The sequence below is a fragment of the Aricia agestis genome, chromosome 20, assembly GCF_905147365.1.
Source record: "Aricia agestis chromosome 20, ilAriAges1.1, whole genome shotgun sequence".
Classification (NCBI taxonomy): domain Eukaryota; kingdom Metazoa; phylum Arthropoda; class Insecta; order Lepidoptera; family Lycaenidae; genus Aricia; species Aricia agestis.
Window position 1 is genome coordinate 13,170,131 of NC_056425.1, and position 17,291 is coordinate 13,187,421.

General features: G+C 37.0%; 2 protein-coding genes and 1 long non-coding RNA gene across 12 annotated transcripts in view; 2 read left to right on the forward strand and 1 right to left on the reverse strand.

Annotated features, from left to right (window-relative positions):
• LOC121737102 (transient receptor potential cation channel trpm) overlaps window positions 1-17,291 on the forward strand; it is a 282,713-nt gene that overhangs the window by 157,505 nt on the left and 107,917 nt on the right. For all 10 annotated transcript variants that reach the window (XM_042128652.1, XM_042128650.1, XM_042128657.1 and 7 more), the window contains exons 3-5: window positions 9,285-9,441; window positions 9,874-10,087; window positions 11,740-11,899. In XM_042128652.1, the coding sequence (XP_041984586.1) occupies window positions 9,285-9,441; window positions 9,874-10,087; window positions 11,740-11,899 (531 nt within the window). The remainder of the gene's footprint in view (window positions 1-9,284; window positions 9,442-9,873; window positions 10,088-11,739; window positions 11,900-17,291) is intronic.
• LOC121737107 (putative nuclease HARBI1) lies at window positions 12,240-13,728 on the forward strand. The gene is made up of 2 exons (XM_042128662.1): window positions 12,240-12,873; window positions 13,156-13,728. The coding sequence occupies exons 1-2, from the start codon at window positions 12,396-12,398 to the stop codon at window positions 13,725-13,727; spliced, it is 1,050 nt and encodes a 349-aa protein (XP_041984596.1). The 5' UTR covers window positions 12,240-12,395; the 3' UTR covers window position 13,728.
• Window positions 13,697-15,036, reverse strand: LOC121737110. Its single transcript, XR_006037099.1, has 4 exons — window positions 14,833-15,036; window positions 14,384-14,464; window positions 14,201-14,272; window positions 13,697-14,121 (listed from the first exon to the last, which is right to left on the reverse strand). It is a non-coding gene; the product is annotated as an uncharacterized LOC121737110 (long non-coding RNA).

The window sequence follows — 17,291 nt, forward strand, 5'->3', positions numbered from 1 at the left end:
AGTCTCAAAACGGTTTCGTGGTACGGCCCCAGGACATTGAATAGTTTGTAACCCGGAAAATGCACGGTTTCCGGCAACAACATCTAGTACAATTTAAAATACACAACAAACAAAAGGATCTTCAGGCTTCAGCAAATATTTTTCAACAAACAAAGACTATTGAGAAAATAACGTGTCTATTTTATAAGCTCATATGGCACAGGGGAGCAATCGCCTTTGGTAAACTAAGCTCCATATTCTCTACGAGGGATACCATTATTGAAAACCTGAACCCGAGGATACCCATAATGAAAAGTTATGGCAACCTTTTCTTTGGTTTTTGTTCAAACATTTGGCCGGTCATCATCAGCAATACAACTATCACAAAGTTTGCCCGATTCGTACGCAAGCCACGCTTATATTATAAATGCGAAACTGAGTCTGTTTGTCTATCAGTCTGTCTGTCTGTCTGTCTGTCTGTCGATCTATCTTCACGCCCAAAGCACTGAACTGGTTTTGCTAAAATTTGGTATGCATGTACTTTGAGACCCGGGAAAGAATATAGGATAGTTTTTATCGCGAAAAAATGTATATATATTATGTTCCATCTGTATATAATATTATTACTAGCTGTGCCGGTGAACTTCGTGGCCCGGGCGCGCACTAGCGGCCAGGCCGCAGCGGCCAGGTCGCGGCGGCCATCAAATGTATGGTGTGGGCTGCGGCCAGGTGCGCGATCTCGATGGCCGCCGCGGCCTGGCCGCTGGCTTTCCCTGGACTTCAAGGATTATTTTAAGACAAATTAGTAGAATCGGTTCAGCCGTTATCGAGTTATAGCGCTAACGTGATTATATTCTCTTCGGCGCTAATACAATAGGGATGATGACAAGGTCAAAGATTAGCGAATTTTGTTAATAAAATAAAGAAATCACGGTAAAAATAAGTGTTCCCAAAATTTCAGCTTGATAGCATTTGTATTTTTTTGTTATGCGCCTTCAAAGTTGGATAATATTCAAATCGATTTTTTTTTCAATTAAATTTCTTATATTAATATTTGTATACAATACGATAACTTATGCAATTTAAATCAACTTTTGTTATGAAACCACTTTCATAAACGCAATATTTATTATACCTGTCGAACAAAGTTGTCTCCCGATGCGTACAAACTACGAAAGACTGACGTCATACTTTCGTAGCACTTTGTATGGAGCGTTTCGGGCAAATCTTTTTTATGAGATACGGTATTTGAATTGTCATATCTTGGTGAATTTTTAAGCTATTAGAGTCATTCTTTCAACGATGTTTCTATTTTTTAAGTGTCTTTTAATTACCGATAAGAAAAAAAAATAGTCATCATGCCTATTGGAAATTCATTTATATAATATATAGATATTACCTAATATAATATTATTCCGTATCTAGATTCTAGTGTCTTACAAGATCAACAGACTTCCGTATTTATAATATTAGATATATACCGTATAGGAATATAATATAATATTATGCTGCTATTTAACCGTTTCCGTGCGGATAAAGAAATAAAAAAATTGCGTTATTTTAACATTTTTGTTATTTTACTTAACTCTAAGCAAGTCACTATGTATTTTCAACAAAAAAAACTAAAAAAAAAATGGTTCTTATGAAAAAAAAAAACAATTAAACTATTTTGCAACACGATATAAGTAACCATATAAACCAAGAAAAAATAACAAAAATATTTAGGAACATCTTAGGAACTGGAGCTCAGTTCAGCACAGTTTTTGCAAGAAAAAGTTGCATGCTCCATACATAATATCGCCTTTGTACGGCTTGGACATGCATATTTTTTCTTCCAATCCTTGAAAACAAAAACGAAAATAAATTGATCAATATAGCCAAAGGTTTACAACACCTAATAAAAATAAGTTACTTACCTTCCATTTCTGATTTCTGTTTGTACACGTAAATAATCACTTTTAAATACTTGAAATTAACTATAATTCCGTTCACGTTCGCTTTTGGGTCGCTACTAAAAGAAAAACAATTGGAAACAGACGAAACAGCGATAAATTACAATCCCTGGCGGGTGGCGCCCGAGAGGAGATATCAAAGTTCCTGGCGGTAGGCGCCTCAGAGGAGATACGAAATATTTGTTCGCAGCCAGGCGCGTGAAATTGCCAAAAATGACACCGCACTGAATCGGTTAACGGCGTATTCTACGAATAATAAAAAGGCGTATTATTCTCTGAAACGTTTAAGCGTGTACACTGTACAGGTAATAGACAGACACACTTTCACATTATTATAAAACACTTACATAGGTCGCCAGTTCAGCTTATATAAATGGCATAGTAGTTATTTCTTTCTATGGCCCTGTTCGTCGGCGTATTTTTGGACAAACCTTTTATTGCGCATGTCCAAAAGATGTCATGGCAACGCCATAACAAGTTGCTGGTCAAGTCGTAAACAACGTCTTAATTGTTTATACATGATTAAAATAATAAAAGCTAAACATAAATACATACCTAAGCCTAAATTGTCTAACAGCCGCACAAATAATTTATTTAACACTATGATAGTGTTTGATTATTTTATTTTGGAAAATATGGATATGGATAACTTGGATTTTTTTTTTTAATTTAATTGTTTTTTTCAATGATATTCTATGTTACTATTGGTTTTTTTTATGAAATAAGAGGGCGTTTGCAAACGGGTCACCTGATGGAAAGCAACTTCTGTCACCCATGGACACTCGTAGCATCAGAAGAGATGCAGGTGCGTTGCCGGCAGGGAATAGGGTAACAGGGGAGGGTAGGGATGGGAAGGGAAGGGAATAGGGGAAGGTAGGGAAGGGAATAGGGTAGGGGATTGGGCCTCCGGTAAACTCACTCACTCGGTGAAACACAGCGCAAGCGCTGTTTCACGCCGGTTTTCTGTGAGAGCGTGGTATTTCTCCGGTCGAGCCGGCCCATTCGTGCCGAAGCATGGCTCTCCCACTGGTTTGTTCATTGCAACGCCACCAACAAATTGCAATTGGATTAAATGTCAAGTCGTAAACAGTTGTCGTTGCCATGGTATGACATGATTTGGACATGCGCAATAACTAGGTTTTGCAGCGAATGCGCTAAAAATTACGCCTACGAACACGGCCTTTGACTACAATACATCTTAAAATAATTAATGAATAATAAAAAAAACAATGTAAAAATACTTTATTAAAACAATGTAAAAAATCTACAATTCACAATATATTACATCCTCAAAAAGCAATATAAAAAGGTACACTTTACAGACATGCAACTAGAATAATTTATTATTTATTTTAAGACATATTCTAGACAAAAAAATCGACCTCACATCACCAAATTTAAAACGACAAAATCTCGTAGCAAAGTAGAAAGTATCGGCTAGACAGAATACTTTAGTACAACAGAAACACTCTGAGTACTTACTATTATATTATGTACTGCAAAGCTGAGTATTACTATTGTACCAAAGTGCTCTGGGTATTCAAGTTTATGTACTTTGGTACCAGAAGAAATATATCGTGTCTTGCCATACTAGCCTTTAAAGCAGCGGTGGCAGGCGCAAAATCTGCAAGAGTCGCAGAGTCCCTCCGATCCGGAATAGGAGGCCGATGAGATTGTGGTGTCTTCAGACAGGTACCTCACGTTTCGCCGCTTCGGGCGCCTGCGCTGCGGCCGTCGTCTTCTCTTTGTTACCCTACCGTTCTTCGCTTTTGACGTCCGAGCCATTACCTTCGATCCGTTCTGTTTTTGGCTGGTCGAGGGCTTGTTGCTCGGTTTGCGTGGAGCACGCTTCCTTGCCTGCTTGGGTTTGCCGAAAACGGCGCTGGCGAGCTCCTCGATGTTCCTCGGCCCAGGGTGTTTGTTAGACCGCGCGGAGTCGCTGCGGCCGGCCGCTTCTGGTGACTTGTCGATGTTCAGATTGGAGCCGCTCCTGCACACGTGGTTCGGGCCGTCCTGGCTCCAGCTCTGAAAGCTGTTCGATGTGGAGGGACCGTTTTCATTGTCCTCCTCCATCCCGAAGGTTTTCTTAATGAAACGGAAAATTTTGTGATATTATTTTCAAATTTTCTAAATATTGTGATCAAAAACGTTAAAAATTTTGAATAGATTCTAGTAAATTTTGTCATGATTCCAATGGAATTTCTGTCAAAATTTTTTAAATAAGATTCTGCTTTTCTTTTTTGCTACGAGGGAGGTTTTAATGTTTGTTAAAGAGGATAATATATTATACCAATGATATTCTATGTTACTAACGTAACTAGATTGGAAGTTTACGGTAGCAACGCGTTGCCACTTCGAAGATGCCTGCAGGCATATCTCACATACATAATGACATAACGAATATATGACTTGACATTGTCTTTTGAACAAAAAAGTGATTACGCATTTCTGAGAATCTTTTGTAAGACATTGCTACTCTAGTATTTTAGAAACTCATTGTATTATACAATGTGTCCCGACACCAGTGTCCGATCCTTTAATCTCATGATCTATGGAATATTTTATCGACAAATTGGCTCTCAAATTTTTTCTCTCTCTCACGGTTGTAAAATGGCAGCCATTTTAGTTTTTACCAGGCTTTCACACTAATCTGACCAGTACTTCTCATGTAAATATCCTATGAAGATAAAAAAGGTCTCATTTGACAGCTAAACTTGTGGACTACGCTGACACAGGCAATATGTTATAATACTTTTTTTCTCCAACTTTTGAAAAATTTGCAAACAAAAAATAATTATTATTAGTCCAGCCCTAGTAAAATAGTCGTTTATGTTTACAATATTATATTAAATATATTTTTATTTATATACCTACCTATTAAAAACTATTCCTATTTATATATTATATGTACATTATCATATTAACATGCGTTACATTCTTTTTTATAAGTTTATTACATTTTTATCATTTTTATGATAATTAACATTCTTCATAAACATTTCCCTACACCATGTCAATATTGTATCAAATACCTTAAGGTTCTTGTATCATGTTATATTTAATATCGACCTTTTGTATTTAAACTATTTTATTTCTTTTCCGTAACTTGATTTAAGGGGGTAGGGGTTCGCGGAAGACCAGGGACAGCGGCGACTGTCGCTGTCAAAACCTGAGCGGTCCCCTTTTCCTTATTTTTTGGCATTGCACTGCCATAAATATTATGTTGTTTAAATATGCAAATTTTGTTACTTTTATTTTAGGATAGTGCTTTCTTTGTTTTCACATTCTCTCATGTACACTTTTTTTTCTCTTTTGTATTTTTTGTTTATTGTGGTTGTGTAATGTTAAAAATTGGAATAAAGATTTTTTTATTTTATTTTATTTATTTATAAAAATGACTTCATACTAATCTGACATCATAGGAAAATCGTTATAATTTCTAAATTATCTAACTTAGAGCATTGAAATAAAGAATTTATGTAAGATGAAAACCTCTTCTATCTTTTTAAAACAAAAAAGAAGCAGTTCAATGCGCTAGATTTTTTACAAAAAGCCATTAATTAAAAAATACACAATTTTTTTTCTTAAACTTTGGTTTTTTTATGTTTAATTCCACGAAATTTATAACATATTGCCTGTGTAAGCGTAGTCCGCAAGTTTAGCTATCAAATGAGACCTTTTTTATCTTCATAGGATATTTACATGAGAAGTACTGGTCAGATTAGTGTGAAAGCCTGGGAAAAACTAAAATGGCTGCCATTTTACAACCGTGAGAGAGAGAAAAAATTTGAGAGCAAATTTGTCGATAAAATATGCTATAGATCATGACATTAAAGGATCGGACACCGGTGTCGGGACACATTGTATAATCTGTTTGTCTCCAGACAGCTGCTGTTCGAGATTTTAGGTATATACTATATAGTACTAAAAGCCGAGCTTTGTGAGTCGTTTTACTGCGTGGTAATAATTTTTTATATAACACATCAATAAAAAAATTAAAGCATCAATCAATGGACGTGATAGCTTTTCCGTAAAGTGTCCCACAAAGGTGCTCAGGTTGTGGGATATACTAGGCTTTGATTATTATAGAGGCTGTGCACAAGTTAAAGATCGCCCGCTAAAACTGGAGAGGTTAAGCGGCGTGTACAATACTAGCTGTTGCCCGCGACTTCGTCCGCGTGGACTTCAGTTTATTGCTGCGTTGTCAGCAAAATTGGTGTCAAAAGCTTTTTAAAACCCTGGTACCCCTTAAATCAAAATACCCAAAACAGACGTGTAGTGTGCACTTAATATATATTATATATATTTTAATTAAACTTTTTTATACCAAATTTTAAAGCTTATTTAGCTTTACACAACTTAAAAGGCCCATTCACGGCAGGACTGCCTTGCAGTCCGCCGGCTTAGCAGGATAATGAATGGTGTTGCAGGCCTGCACGGCAGCCTGCAACAACGAGCAGGACGCGACCTGAGTCCTGCAAAAAGTGTGCAAGCTCCGCCCACCACTTGCAGTCCGCCGCAAAGAACCGAAAATGTGGTTGCAGGATGTTTGCAGGCCTGCATTTTGACATTTTGTTTTCTTAATATGGCACTTCGGCTATATAACCATGGCGTGTCGAGTATATTATGGCGGGAAAACAATACTTTATAATACAATTTTCAGCATCGTTTTTCTATATTGTCAGGTCTAAAAGTCTAGTCAAAGTCTATGTAAAAGTCAATACAGTCAGGAAGTCAAGTCGGTCGTTTCAGTAAACTGGTACACGTTTTACTGAACTTTACGATAACGAATATCTAATGGTTAATATCCTACCAATATTACACATTAAAAACCCAGTTAACACAATTTTATAAAAATAATACAAAAACACAACATGACTCTTTTCCATTCCCGGCAAAACTCCTTGTTGACACTTGACAGCAAAGATATTATTAATTACTAGCGAGTAGCGACCCGCTCCGGCTTCGCACGGCTATAAAATATATAGCCACTGAAAAAATAATTAAAATCGATTAAGCAGTTTTGATTTATATTCGTTATTACTACCCGTGGCCTGCATTCGGTACTGCCGCAAAAGCTACGTCTCGCAATTTTTAAATAGAAACAGTTCGACAAGGCTTTATAATGGCGTGGCGAGAAAAGTATGTGTGTGAGTTAAATCACAGGGCTTTGAAACTGTCCGGTAAATTATTATAGATGTCAATAGCATGTATGAATGCATTATTTTTGTATATATCTAAATTACATTTTGGACGATAGAGTTTATATTTGAATCTGTTGTTGTTACGTTCTACTTCTGATTTTAATTCAAAATATTGTGTTAATTGGTCAAGTTTGTCACAAATGTGTTCTACATGGACCTTCCAATTGCAATATTTATCTATTATACCCAGGAATTTTGTATTATCTACCTCATTAATTTCTTTGTTGTCAAATTTCATGTCTAAATTTATATTTTCTCTTCTATAGTTTTGAAATTGTATCACTGTGTTTTGTCAGTGTTTATGTGCAAGTTGTTGTCATTAAGCCATTTAACAATGTTTTTAAGTGCTAAGTTAATATCTGCTTCGTAAGTTTCTCTATTTTCACATTTAATGATTAACGTCGTATCGTCGGCAAATAAAATTGTTTCGTGGTGGGTGACGTTGGGGAGATCGTTAATGTATAGCAGAAATAAATCGGGCGCTAATAAACTTCCTTGTGGTACACCAAATTCATTCAGTTCATATTCAGACCTACTAGAAACCTTGACATTTCCGTCTGTTTTACTTATTTCTACACACTGAACGCGACTAGTTAAAAAGCTTTTGATCCAATCAAAAGCAACCCCTCTGATCCCATATTTGTCTAATTTGTGAAGTAAGAGACTATGGTGGACGAAATCAAAAGCCTTACTCATATCGAGGAATACGCCGGTCACAGGTATCCGGTTATTGAGAGACTCGGTAATTTGTTTAATTAGATTAAAACAGGCCAGAGATGTGGTGCTGTTTTTTCGAAACCCAAACTGTACATTGGTAATGACATTTTGGCTTGATATGAAATTCTGCAGTCTTGTTAGCATCGCTTTTTCAAAAAATTTTGAGAATATAGGGATAAGGGTGATTGGGCGATAGAAAGATTGATAACGTAACTTAGCGGTTTACAGATGTATTTTGAACATAGTTTAATATTATTAGTATTAATTTCATCGAAGCCTACCGAATTTGTGTTATTGAGATTATTAATTATAGTGTATATTTCAAAGAGATCTGTTGGATTGAGAAACATTGTGTTTGCATGCGAGGTCATAGTTTGATTTATAGAAGAAATGTTAATTTTAAAATTATTATTATTTGTCATATTTATACAGTAATCATTGAATATTTTGCTAATGTCAGAAGAATTTTTGTAATATTTATTACCAATATAATATTTGTTCTATGCACCAATAAAACCTTAAAAAAACACCGCCACATCCTCAAATGAGTGACTTAAAGGGCCCATTTACTATTCTGCATGGCAATCCGCCGTGCAGGACTGTGAAGCTGGACAAAGCTCACACATTACACTGCTTAGCCGTCCATCATCACTCATCAGTACTGTTGCATGCAACAGAGAATATCAACACTAAAGATGTACGCATACATCTTTAGTGTTGGTATTCTTGCAATGATGTTCCGCGCTTTTTCTAAAAAAAAGAAAATAGCTATTCTGCTGTTTATTTCTTTTAGTAGATAAAAATATTTTTTGGAACGAAGTTCCTTATCGCGCGTTGCGAAAGGGGGCTAGACGGATAAGTTGTAACGACACCTTTTTATTAGTTCCTGCGCTGTAGGGGCAGAGGGCGTTGATAGTAATCCTCGGCGTCAACTAGATGGCGTTTTTTTTTTACTTTCGTTCCATCCGGGTGTCCCTTGACACCTCTCAAGTTTTTTTATTATTTATTTTTATTGTTTATTATTACTATAGTTTGCGGATTTTTGGTCCCTCAAACAGCGATTTTCTTTATACATTTCAATAAACTCTAAGCCCATGTTGTCCATTGTCAACAAAATGGCAGAATACAGTCCTGCGGCCAAATTCACGCTCCTGCTTTCTACACGGCAATCCGCCACGCAGGACGCCGAGTCCGGAGTCACTGACGTAGATGACAGTCCTTCGCCGCGGCGGACTGCAAGTGGTGGGCAGAGCTTGCACGCTTTATGCTCGGTGTTGCCAGCCACCATGTAGGCTGCGACAACATTCACAATTCTGCATAAATGGGCGGACGGCAAAGCAGCCTGCCGTGAATGGGCCCCTTAATGTGAACGCGCAAAAACAATAAAAAAATAGCTGTACTTCCTATATTAAGGCTTTCTTCTTGCTTCCAGATGCTGGTGTGGACTCAGCAAGACGGCCCATGGGTCCAACGTGCCAGTTGCGGCGCCGGGCGAGGCCTGGGTGCCGGCGAAACACACTCTGGCGGCGCCCACCGACGCCTACGGCACCGTGGAGTTCCAGGGAGGACCGCATCCTACTAAGGCGCAGGTTAGTTGGGGTAGTATTTAACCGACTTCATAAAATATAGTTTCGCGGATAACTACGCTGTTTGTGAACTGATTTTGATGATTCTTTGTTTGTTATAAAGTGGATACTTCACAGGTGGTGCCATGGTAAGGAAGGCTGTTTGTAGTTGGTTTGTTAAAATTATTTGTAAAAGAATTACCACATCATCTTCTCGCGATCTCTCCTAATGAGTGCCAACTATGATCTTCTACAAAACTAAACTGTTCCAACACAATATACATTTTCAAAAGTTAGTCAAAAAACTTTATATTAAATGTGTAGCTTGTATAACATTTTAGGACTCGTCATTTGATTCTCCCTCATAATTTTGATTACTAGTTTTATAAAACCCTTATTATCGATTTAACATCCTCTCTTACTTCGTCAATCCATGTAATATGTATCTTATTCCAGTACGTCCGTCTCTCCCACGACACCCGCTCGGACCTGATAGTCCAGCTGCTGACGAGGGAGTGGGCGCTGGAGCGGCCCAAGCTGCTCATCACCATCCAGGGTGGCAAGGCCAACTTCGACCTGCAGCCCAAACTCAAGAAGGTGCTGAGAAAGGGACTCCTGAAAGCGGCGAAGACGACCGGCGCGTGGATATTCACAGGAGGGACCAATACGGGTGAGATCTTGATTCTTTTTCAAATGTTTGTTATTTGTAATTTGATGTTGGTGAAGTTGAACGCAAAAAATTTAGTTTGTTATTATTTTTAGCAATACTCCGCGAAATAAACCTCAGTCCTCAACCTTTAAGAAAATGAGTGAGTGTACGCATAGGCATGCGTACAGAACCTCCCTCCTCCCACACTGCCTATGCGTACACTCGCATGCATGAACCTGCAAACACCACCACCACACAAGCAATAATCCGATAGAGTTCGATGCTCCGGTGTTGGGGCGAAACGCGCGTCGAGGTTTTTAACCTGCATGGCTTGTGTGGTGGTGGTGTTTGCAGGTTCTTGCATGCGAGTGTACGCATAGGCAGTGTGGGAGGAGGGAGGTGCTGTACGCATGCCTATGCGTACACTCACTCATTTACTTAAAGGTTGAGGTTTATTTCGCGGAATATTGCTAAAAATAATATCAAACTAAATTTTAAGCTATGGATTTCCGCAAAGTAACGCCTGATTATATTAACTATTTGAACGCAAATTTTAAATTAATGGTGTAATATAGAGTGATTGTCGTATCCATACAAATATTATAAAATTATTCTGTTTGACTGTTACTATACTCCACTCGGGCTAACTTGTCGCTAGCGGTCATTGACTCCCCTGTCAAAAACTTGTCATTTTCCATATAAAACCACGATTGATAACATCTGACACTTCACAAACCGCTGAACCGATCTCGATCCGATCCGATTCCGATCCCGGGAAAGGACATAGGATACTTTTTATCCCGGCAAATGTACGGTTCCCGCGCGATACACGAATTTTGGCGCAACGGAGTTGCGGGCGTCATCTAGTAATATAGTCTTCTTGCTTTATTTTCTCACTATTTGCAAGAACACAATTATTATAATAATTATTATACATTTATCATCCTGAATGTCCACCAATAAAATATTGTACAACCAGGACACTGGTGTTATTGATCGTAGCTTTGGATTAAAACTGCAACTTTTCATCTCAATAAAGTATTCCCTTGGGAGTTGGGATACAGTGACAGTATTCATGCAGAAACCGGTCTTTATAGGCTTGATAGCGTTGGCGGATTCGACTGATGATAGAAATGACATTTCTATTTGCTATGTATAGAACGAGATGAATGGAAGACTCGAGCTTTTCTCATATGCAGAGATTAAAGGTAATATATTTGCGAAAGTTCTCTTTGTAACAATTTCGATAAAACTAGGTATGGAAACTCGAGTCCCAGGGCCTCTATCATGAACTCTTAAATCCATTCTCTTTACGTCCTTATACTGACTGTATAAGGACGTAAAGTGAATGGATTTAAGAGCTCATAATAGGCCCCCAGGAAAAAGATAATAATAGTTTTATATCAAAAAACCTATGCCTGTGCAATAAAACATATTTTTTTTGCAAAACCTTGCGGCTGTCTAGATGGTTTACATATTTGTAGTCGAAGTGACATCAAGTTAGATATAAGGTAGTTTGAAACCAGGACCCTGATTCACAATGCGCAATTCGACTCGGATTCGGAAAGTTTCAGAATCCGTTTCAAACGGGAATCGTGAATCGGCCTGCATGTATGCTGGTGCAGAAGTGATAACTCACATTCAGCTCGCTAAAACTCCATATTCCTCCCCAGGTGTGACGCGGCAAGTGGGTGACGCGCTGCAGCTGGAGCGGTCGCAGCGCGCCGGCCGCGTGGTCAGCATCGGCATTGCGCCCTGGGGCATCGTGGAGGGCGCCAGCGAGCTCATCGGCAGGGGCAGGGACGTGCCCTACCACGCGATAGCCTCGCCAAGGTAGAAGACTTTCTGATTAAGGCTGCGTTTCCACCAGATACATGTTGCGAGGAATGTGTTTTTAAAATCCAAAAGCATCGCCGCGCTGAGCGATGTCATGGCAAGGTCATGTCAATGAAGCGATTCTATTGGTTCTCAAAAACATCCCTCGCAACACATCTCTGGTGGAAACGCAGCCTATGCCCGAATACTGGAACGTCTTTCAAATATTTAAATGCTGCTTAAATTTTTGAGTACCACTTATACGAAAAATTCGTATTCTCCAACGCAAATTTTAAGTAGCAGTTAGTTTTAAGTGGACCTCCAAATAAGTTGTACTCGGTTTGCACATGAGCACCACTTAACTAAAAAATTCGTATACTCGATAGTTACTCAACTTTTTTTAGCTGTCAAATGATCTCTCAAACTGATTTAAGCGTCGCTTGCGTTTAAGAGTGGTCAAGAGGTCTCCTAAATCTATAATTACGGTGAAAAGTGTGTGTTTAAACTTAAAATAATGTCTTTATCGTCGCTATCTAGTCTTTCCGACCATGAAGGGCCGACCGTGAGTCGCCGCCGAAATAATCAAATGCTCAATGCATTTGAAAAATACAACGATGCAGAGTTTCGTGCGCGCTTTCGTCTTTCGAAAGAAACCGTGCTATACTTGGAGTCCGTGTTTGGGAACTCGATAAAACCGCCTACTAGGAGAAGTAGAGCTATCCAGCCCATGGATCAAATTTTAATAACTTTGCGGTTTTACGCAACCGGCAGCTATCAACGGGTAATTGGCGACATTTTCAACATCGAGCAGCCCACAGTCCATCGTATTGTGCACCGGGTTACTGCAAAAATAGCCAGTATGAAGTCGCAATACATTAATATGCCAACGCGACAAGAATGTCTGGATGTTGCTCATAACTTTTATGGCATAGCAAACTTCCCAAGAGTTGTGGGGGCAGTGGACTGCACTCATATAAAAATCAATTCTCCAGGTCTGTATACTAAATAAAGGTATATCCAATTAAAGATAATAATAAAATTATTTACATATTCATTTTAATGAAGCTATAAAAGAAAAATTACAATCATAATATTATATATCAAGGTTGTCTGGAAGAAACTGCTTTCAGCGGTAAGACCGCCTGTTTGTACAGATTCCTATATTGTTTCATTTGAAATTGTAATCTAGTTTAGTTTGTACAAATAAAGAATTTTCTATCTATCTACAAATAAAGAATTTTTTATCTATTATATGAATGTTATAATTATTTCAGGTGGAGCTCAATCTGAGTTATATAGAAATAGAAAAGGATACTTTTCCCTCAACGTTCAAATGGTGTGTGACTCACACCTGAGAATAAGAAATATTGTTGCTAGATGGCCTGGATCAGTACACGATAGCACAATATTTAATGATTCGCCATTATGTGCAATGCTAGAGAGGGGTGATTTTGGGAATTTTTATATTCTAGGCGACAGTGGCTATCCATGCCGGCCCTACTTACTGACGCCTCTATTAAACCCTCGGACAGCAGCAGAAGTGGCTTACAACAGATCCCAAATAAGCACCCAAAACCCAGTGGAACGGCTCTTTGGGGTGTTGAAAAGGAGATTTCCCTGCTTGCAGAATGGGTTGGGGCTTAAGCTCGAAAACATTCCCCCTATTATTGTAGCATGTGCTGTGCTCCACAACATAGCTATATATAGGCAGGATGAATTGACAGAGGAAGAACCAACCCTTCTTAATGAGGCGGTGGAGGAAGCTGTAGCCCAACCCATAGGGCTGAACACCAATCAAAATTTTGTAGTTAGAACTATGTTAATAAATACACATTTTACAAATTAAACACCAATAATTTATTTATAAAATATCCTTTATTAAAAATAACTTTAAATTTTTATATAGATCAACAAGTAAAAAGTTAACGACTATTAAATATTACTAGTAGGAACATAAGGTCAGTAAAAAAGTTTAATCTAAATCAACAAGTAACAACTTAACAACTACATATACACATTAGGTTAAAAAAGTAATAATAATATTACATATTATTATACAGTACTAATTTTTTTGGAAGGTTGCATTCTCTTTAATCTTAATTTTAGAATTTCCATTTCCAATTTGTACTTGTTTATAGCCATTTTATTCTTGTTTATTAGATATTTCTTTTCTATTTTTGCATTTTGAACTTTAATTTTAAAATATTGATCCTTTAAATTAGAATTATGTTTAACTTGTTCTGAAAAACATTGTTTAATTTATCATAAGTTAGTCATCACAATTTTAGTAAAGAGAAAGTAATTGTAATTAAAAATTACCAGAAGGATTGGAAGTAGACCTTAAAAGCTTACGCTTCTTTGATGTATTAAATGTTATGATTTCTTGGTCACCTATTAAAAGGAAGTAAATAAAACTTAGTACATAATATTATGTGGAATCAAATTTTGTAGAAGTTTCAACATATTTTATTTTTATATAATAAAAACAAAAAATGTATGTACCCCTTGGATTGGATGTCACTGTGCATCGCTCTGTATTTTCTGTGTTTCTAATATCATTTGTTATAATATTATCTTGACCATCTAAAATTAAGACAGAAATGTATCTAAAATAGACGTTAATTGAAATCCTATTAATTTTTAGGGTTCCGTACCCAAAGGGTAAAACGGGACCCTATTACTAAGACTTTGTTGTCTGTCCGTCTGTCTGTCTGTCTGTCTGTCTCCAGGCTGTAACTCAAGAACGGCTATAGCTAGACTTCTGAAATTTTCACAGATTATGTATTCTGTTGCTGCTATAAAAACGAATACAAAAAATTAAATAAAGTTTTAAGGGGGGCTCTCATACAAAAACACAATTGTTTGCCTACTTTTGCTCTATACCGGTACAGAACCCTTCGTGCGCGAGTCCGACTAGCACTTGACTGATTATTATAAATACAAGTTATTACCCTGAAGATTGGATGTCTGTGTACATGGCTCTATATTTTCTGTGATGCTTGTATTGTTTGTTACAATATAATCTTGATCATCTAAAATGAAAAGAAATGAGAATAAAGTCCCCTGGTTACCTGCAATACTTTAAATATAAAGAAGCAAAAGATGTTTGTGTACCAACCAATATTAACAGTTTCATATAATACTATATTAGAGGATGCCTCAAATTCATCTGGAAAATTATTTTTTTCTGTGTCACCTGAAATAAATAAGCAGTTATTTATGTGTAAAAATATATGTAGTTGAAAACATAATATTTTATTTGTAATTTAAAATTAAACTAACCAAAATAAAGCGCTGCATCATCATACGGATTCGCTAAAGGTTGTACTTGAGGTGCCACCATCGATAATATTAGTGCATCATGGTCACTAATAGTGCTCCTATAGGATCCACCACCAGTACGATTTATCTCTTTCTATAAAAGGTATAGCATAAAATGAAAAATTAAGTATAAAAATTTAGAATTAGTACAAAGAGCATTCAATTAAAATGTAGATATTCATTTTACCAACCTTATCAAGTGATGCTTTACTTTGCACCTCTTTCATATCAACTCTGGTTTTTTCATAAAACTGTTGCCGCTAAAAGTAAGAACATACACAGGTTTACAAAAGTCAATTATAAAATAATATTTTTATATATGGAGGGACTTACATTAGCATTAGCAATATTCTTTTTGGACCGCTGCTTTAAGTTTTCATATAGATGCCGAAGTTGTTCCCAACTTCGGCATCCACTAGCAGCAACAGCGTTGTATTGCTTGCAAATATTAGTCCACGCTTCCCTCTTCTTTAAAATCATGTTCGAGTTGGTTTCTTTGTTTTCAATAATATGTTGATGTCTAGAAAAGTGTGTTTAAATTAATAAACAGCGACGAACTTCATGAAAATAGTACATATTATATTGATAATAATGTTACTTTTACTCACTTTTTAACTAATTCTATGAGCATATCTTTTTCCGAGCTTGTATAATTACAGCCGCGTTTCTTTTTTGTCTCCATTAATATATTACAATTATAATAATGTAGAAATTTATTTTTGTTCAACTAAAATGTTTTCAAATTAATGTTAAAATCCAAGTTAGATCGCGCCTTCTCAGATGTCAGTTGTCACTTCACAGTTGTCAGTTGTCACTCAAAACACCGTTCCATTCTACGTATGGTTGTTGTAAACATTAAAGCCGAGTTCGGATATTCTATTGTAATTAACCGGAAAATAATATTTAAAATTGTCATGTCTTAAATTATTTTAAAAATGTTTAATAACAACAAATAGTAAACGGCATTAAAAGATTTTTTGTAAACTTTTATTTTGTACAATCAAGTTAGATCTGGCGTAAAATGAAACACATGAAATGTTGCCATGATGTAAATATTTGACGGCTACTCACAGGGCCACTTACGTGAGTATCATAAGAAATCGTCTGAGTGGCGTTTGTGTATAACACTTAAATATGGGAGACGCTTACATTTAAATGCCCTTTAGCTGATTGATACATTTGAGTGCCGTTCCAGTATTCGGCCGTAAGTCTTCTTACAGACGAAGTCGACGGCAGTCGCTTCATTTTTTATCATTGTTTTTATTTGACATATTTTGTCGACTACCATCGACGTGTATTGTCGACAAATGCCGTTCGTCTGTAAGCGCTCTAACTAGACGTTGCGGCTCCGCATAAGAAAGTAACCTATGGTCCTTTCCCGTGGTCTACTCTATATATATCACGTTAAAACTTACAAAGGATAATATGGATAAAGTTCATCATAGGAAAGGATATCTTTTGATATCTGACGACCTGTGGCTCATAAGAGTGTGTGGCAGGCGGCAGCTCAAGCCAGGGGTCGCGGGTCCGAATCCTGCCGAGTGCCGACGGAACAAAAAGTTTTTAATGTTCCTGGGTCTTGGATGTGTATTAAATGTGTGTATCTTATATATAAAAATGGATTTTCAAATGTGTTAGTCGCGCTAAAACTCGAAAACGGCTGAACCGATTGGGCTGATTTTAGTCTTAAAATATTCGTAGATGTCCAGGGAAGGTTTTAAAGTGACGCGAAGTTCACCGGGACAGCTAGTCTTAACTCTTATAATAAAAATCTTAAATATATGTATAGTATAAAAGTATTAAATATATTTCCGTTGTCTGGTACCCGTAACACAAGTCCTTCAGGTACTTACCACGGGGCCAGACTGACGTCTGTGAAGCGTCCATAGATATTATTAATTTGGTTTCCGTGGTATGCTGTAGTTGTTTATGCTTTCGAGTTAAAACTACATAACAGATCAACATCAAAGTCCCTAACCCCATGAGAAACTACTTCGGCTGTTGTTGTGATAAAATGGTTGAAGCGGCAGGAAATAGCTTGTAATATTTTTTGCTTCCATTTGTGAAAAATCCCTTTCTCGAACATAAG

Coding starts and splice junctions, on each gene's coding strand:
- LOC121737107 (XM_042128662.1), top strand. CDS start 12,396: ATGTCTTTATCGTCGCTATCTAGTCTTTCCGACCATGAAGGGCCGACC. Junction 12,874..13,155: donor TATAAAAATCAATTCTCCAG/GTCTGTATACTA, acceptor TAATTATTTCAG/GTGGAGCTCAATCTGAGTTA.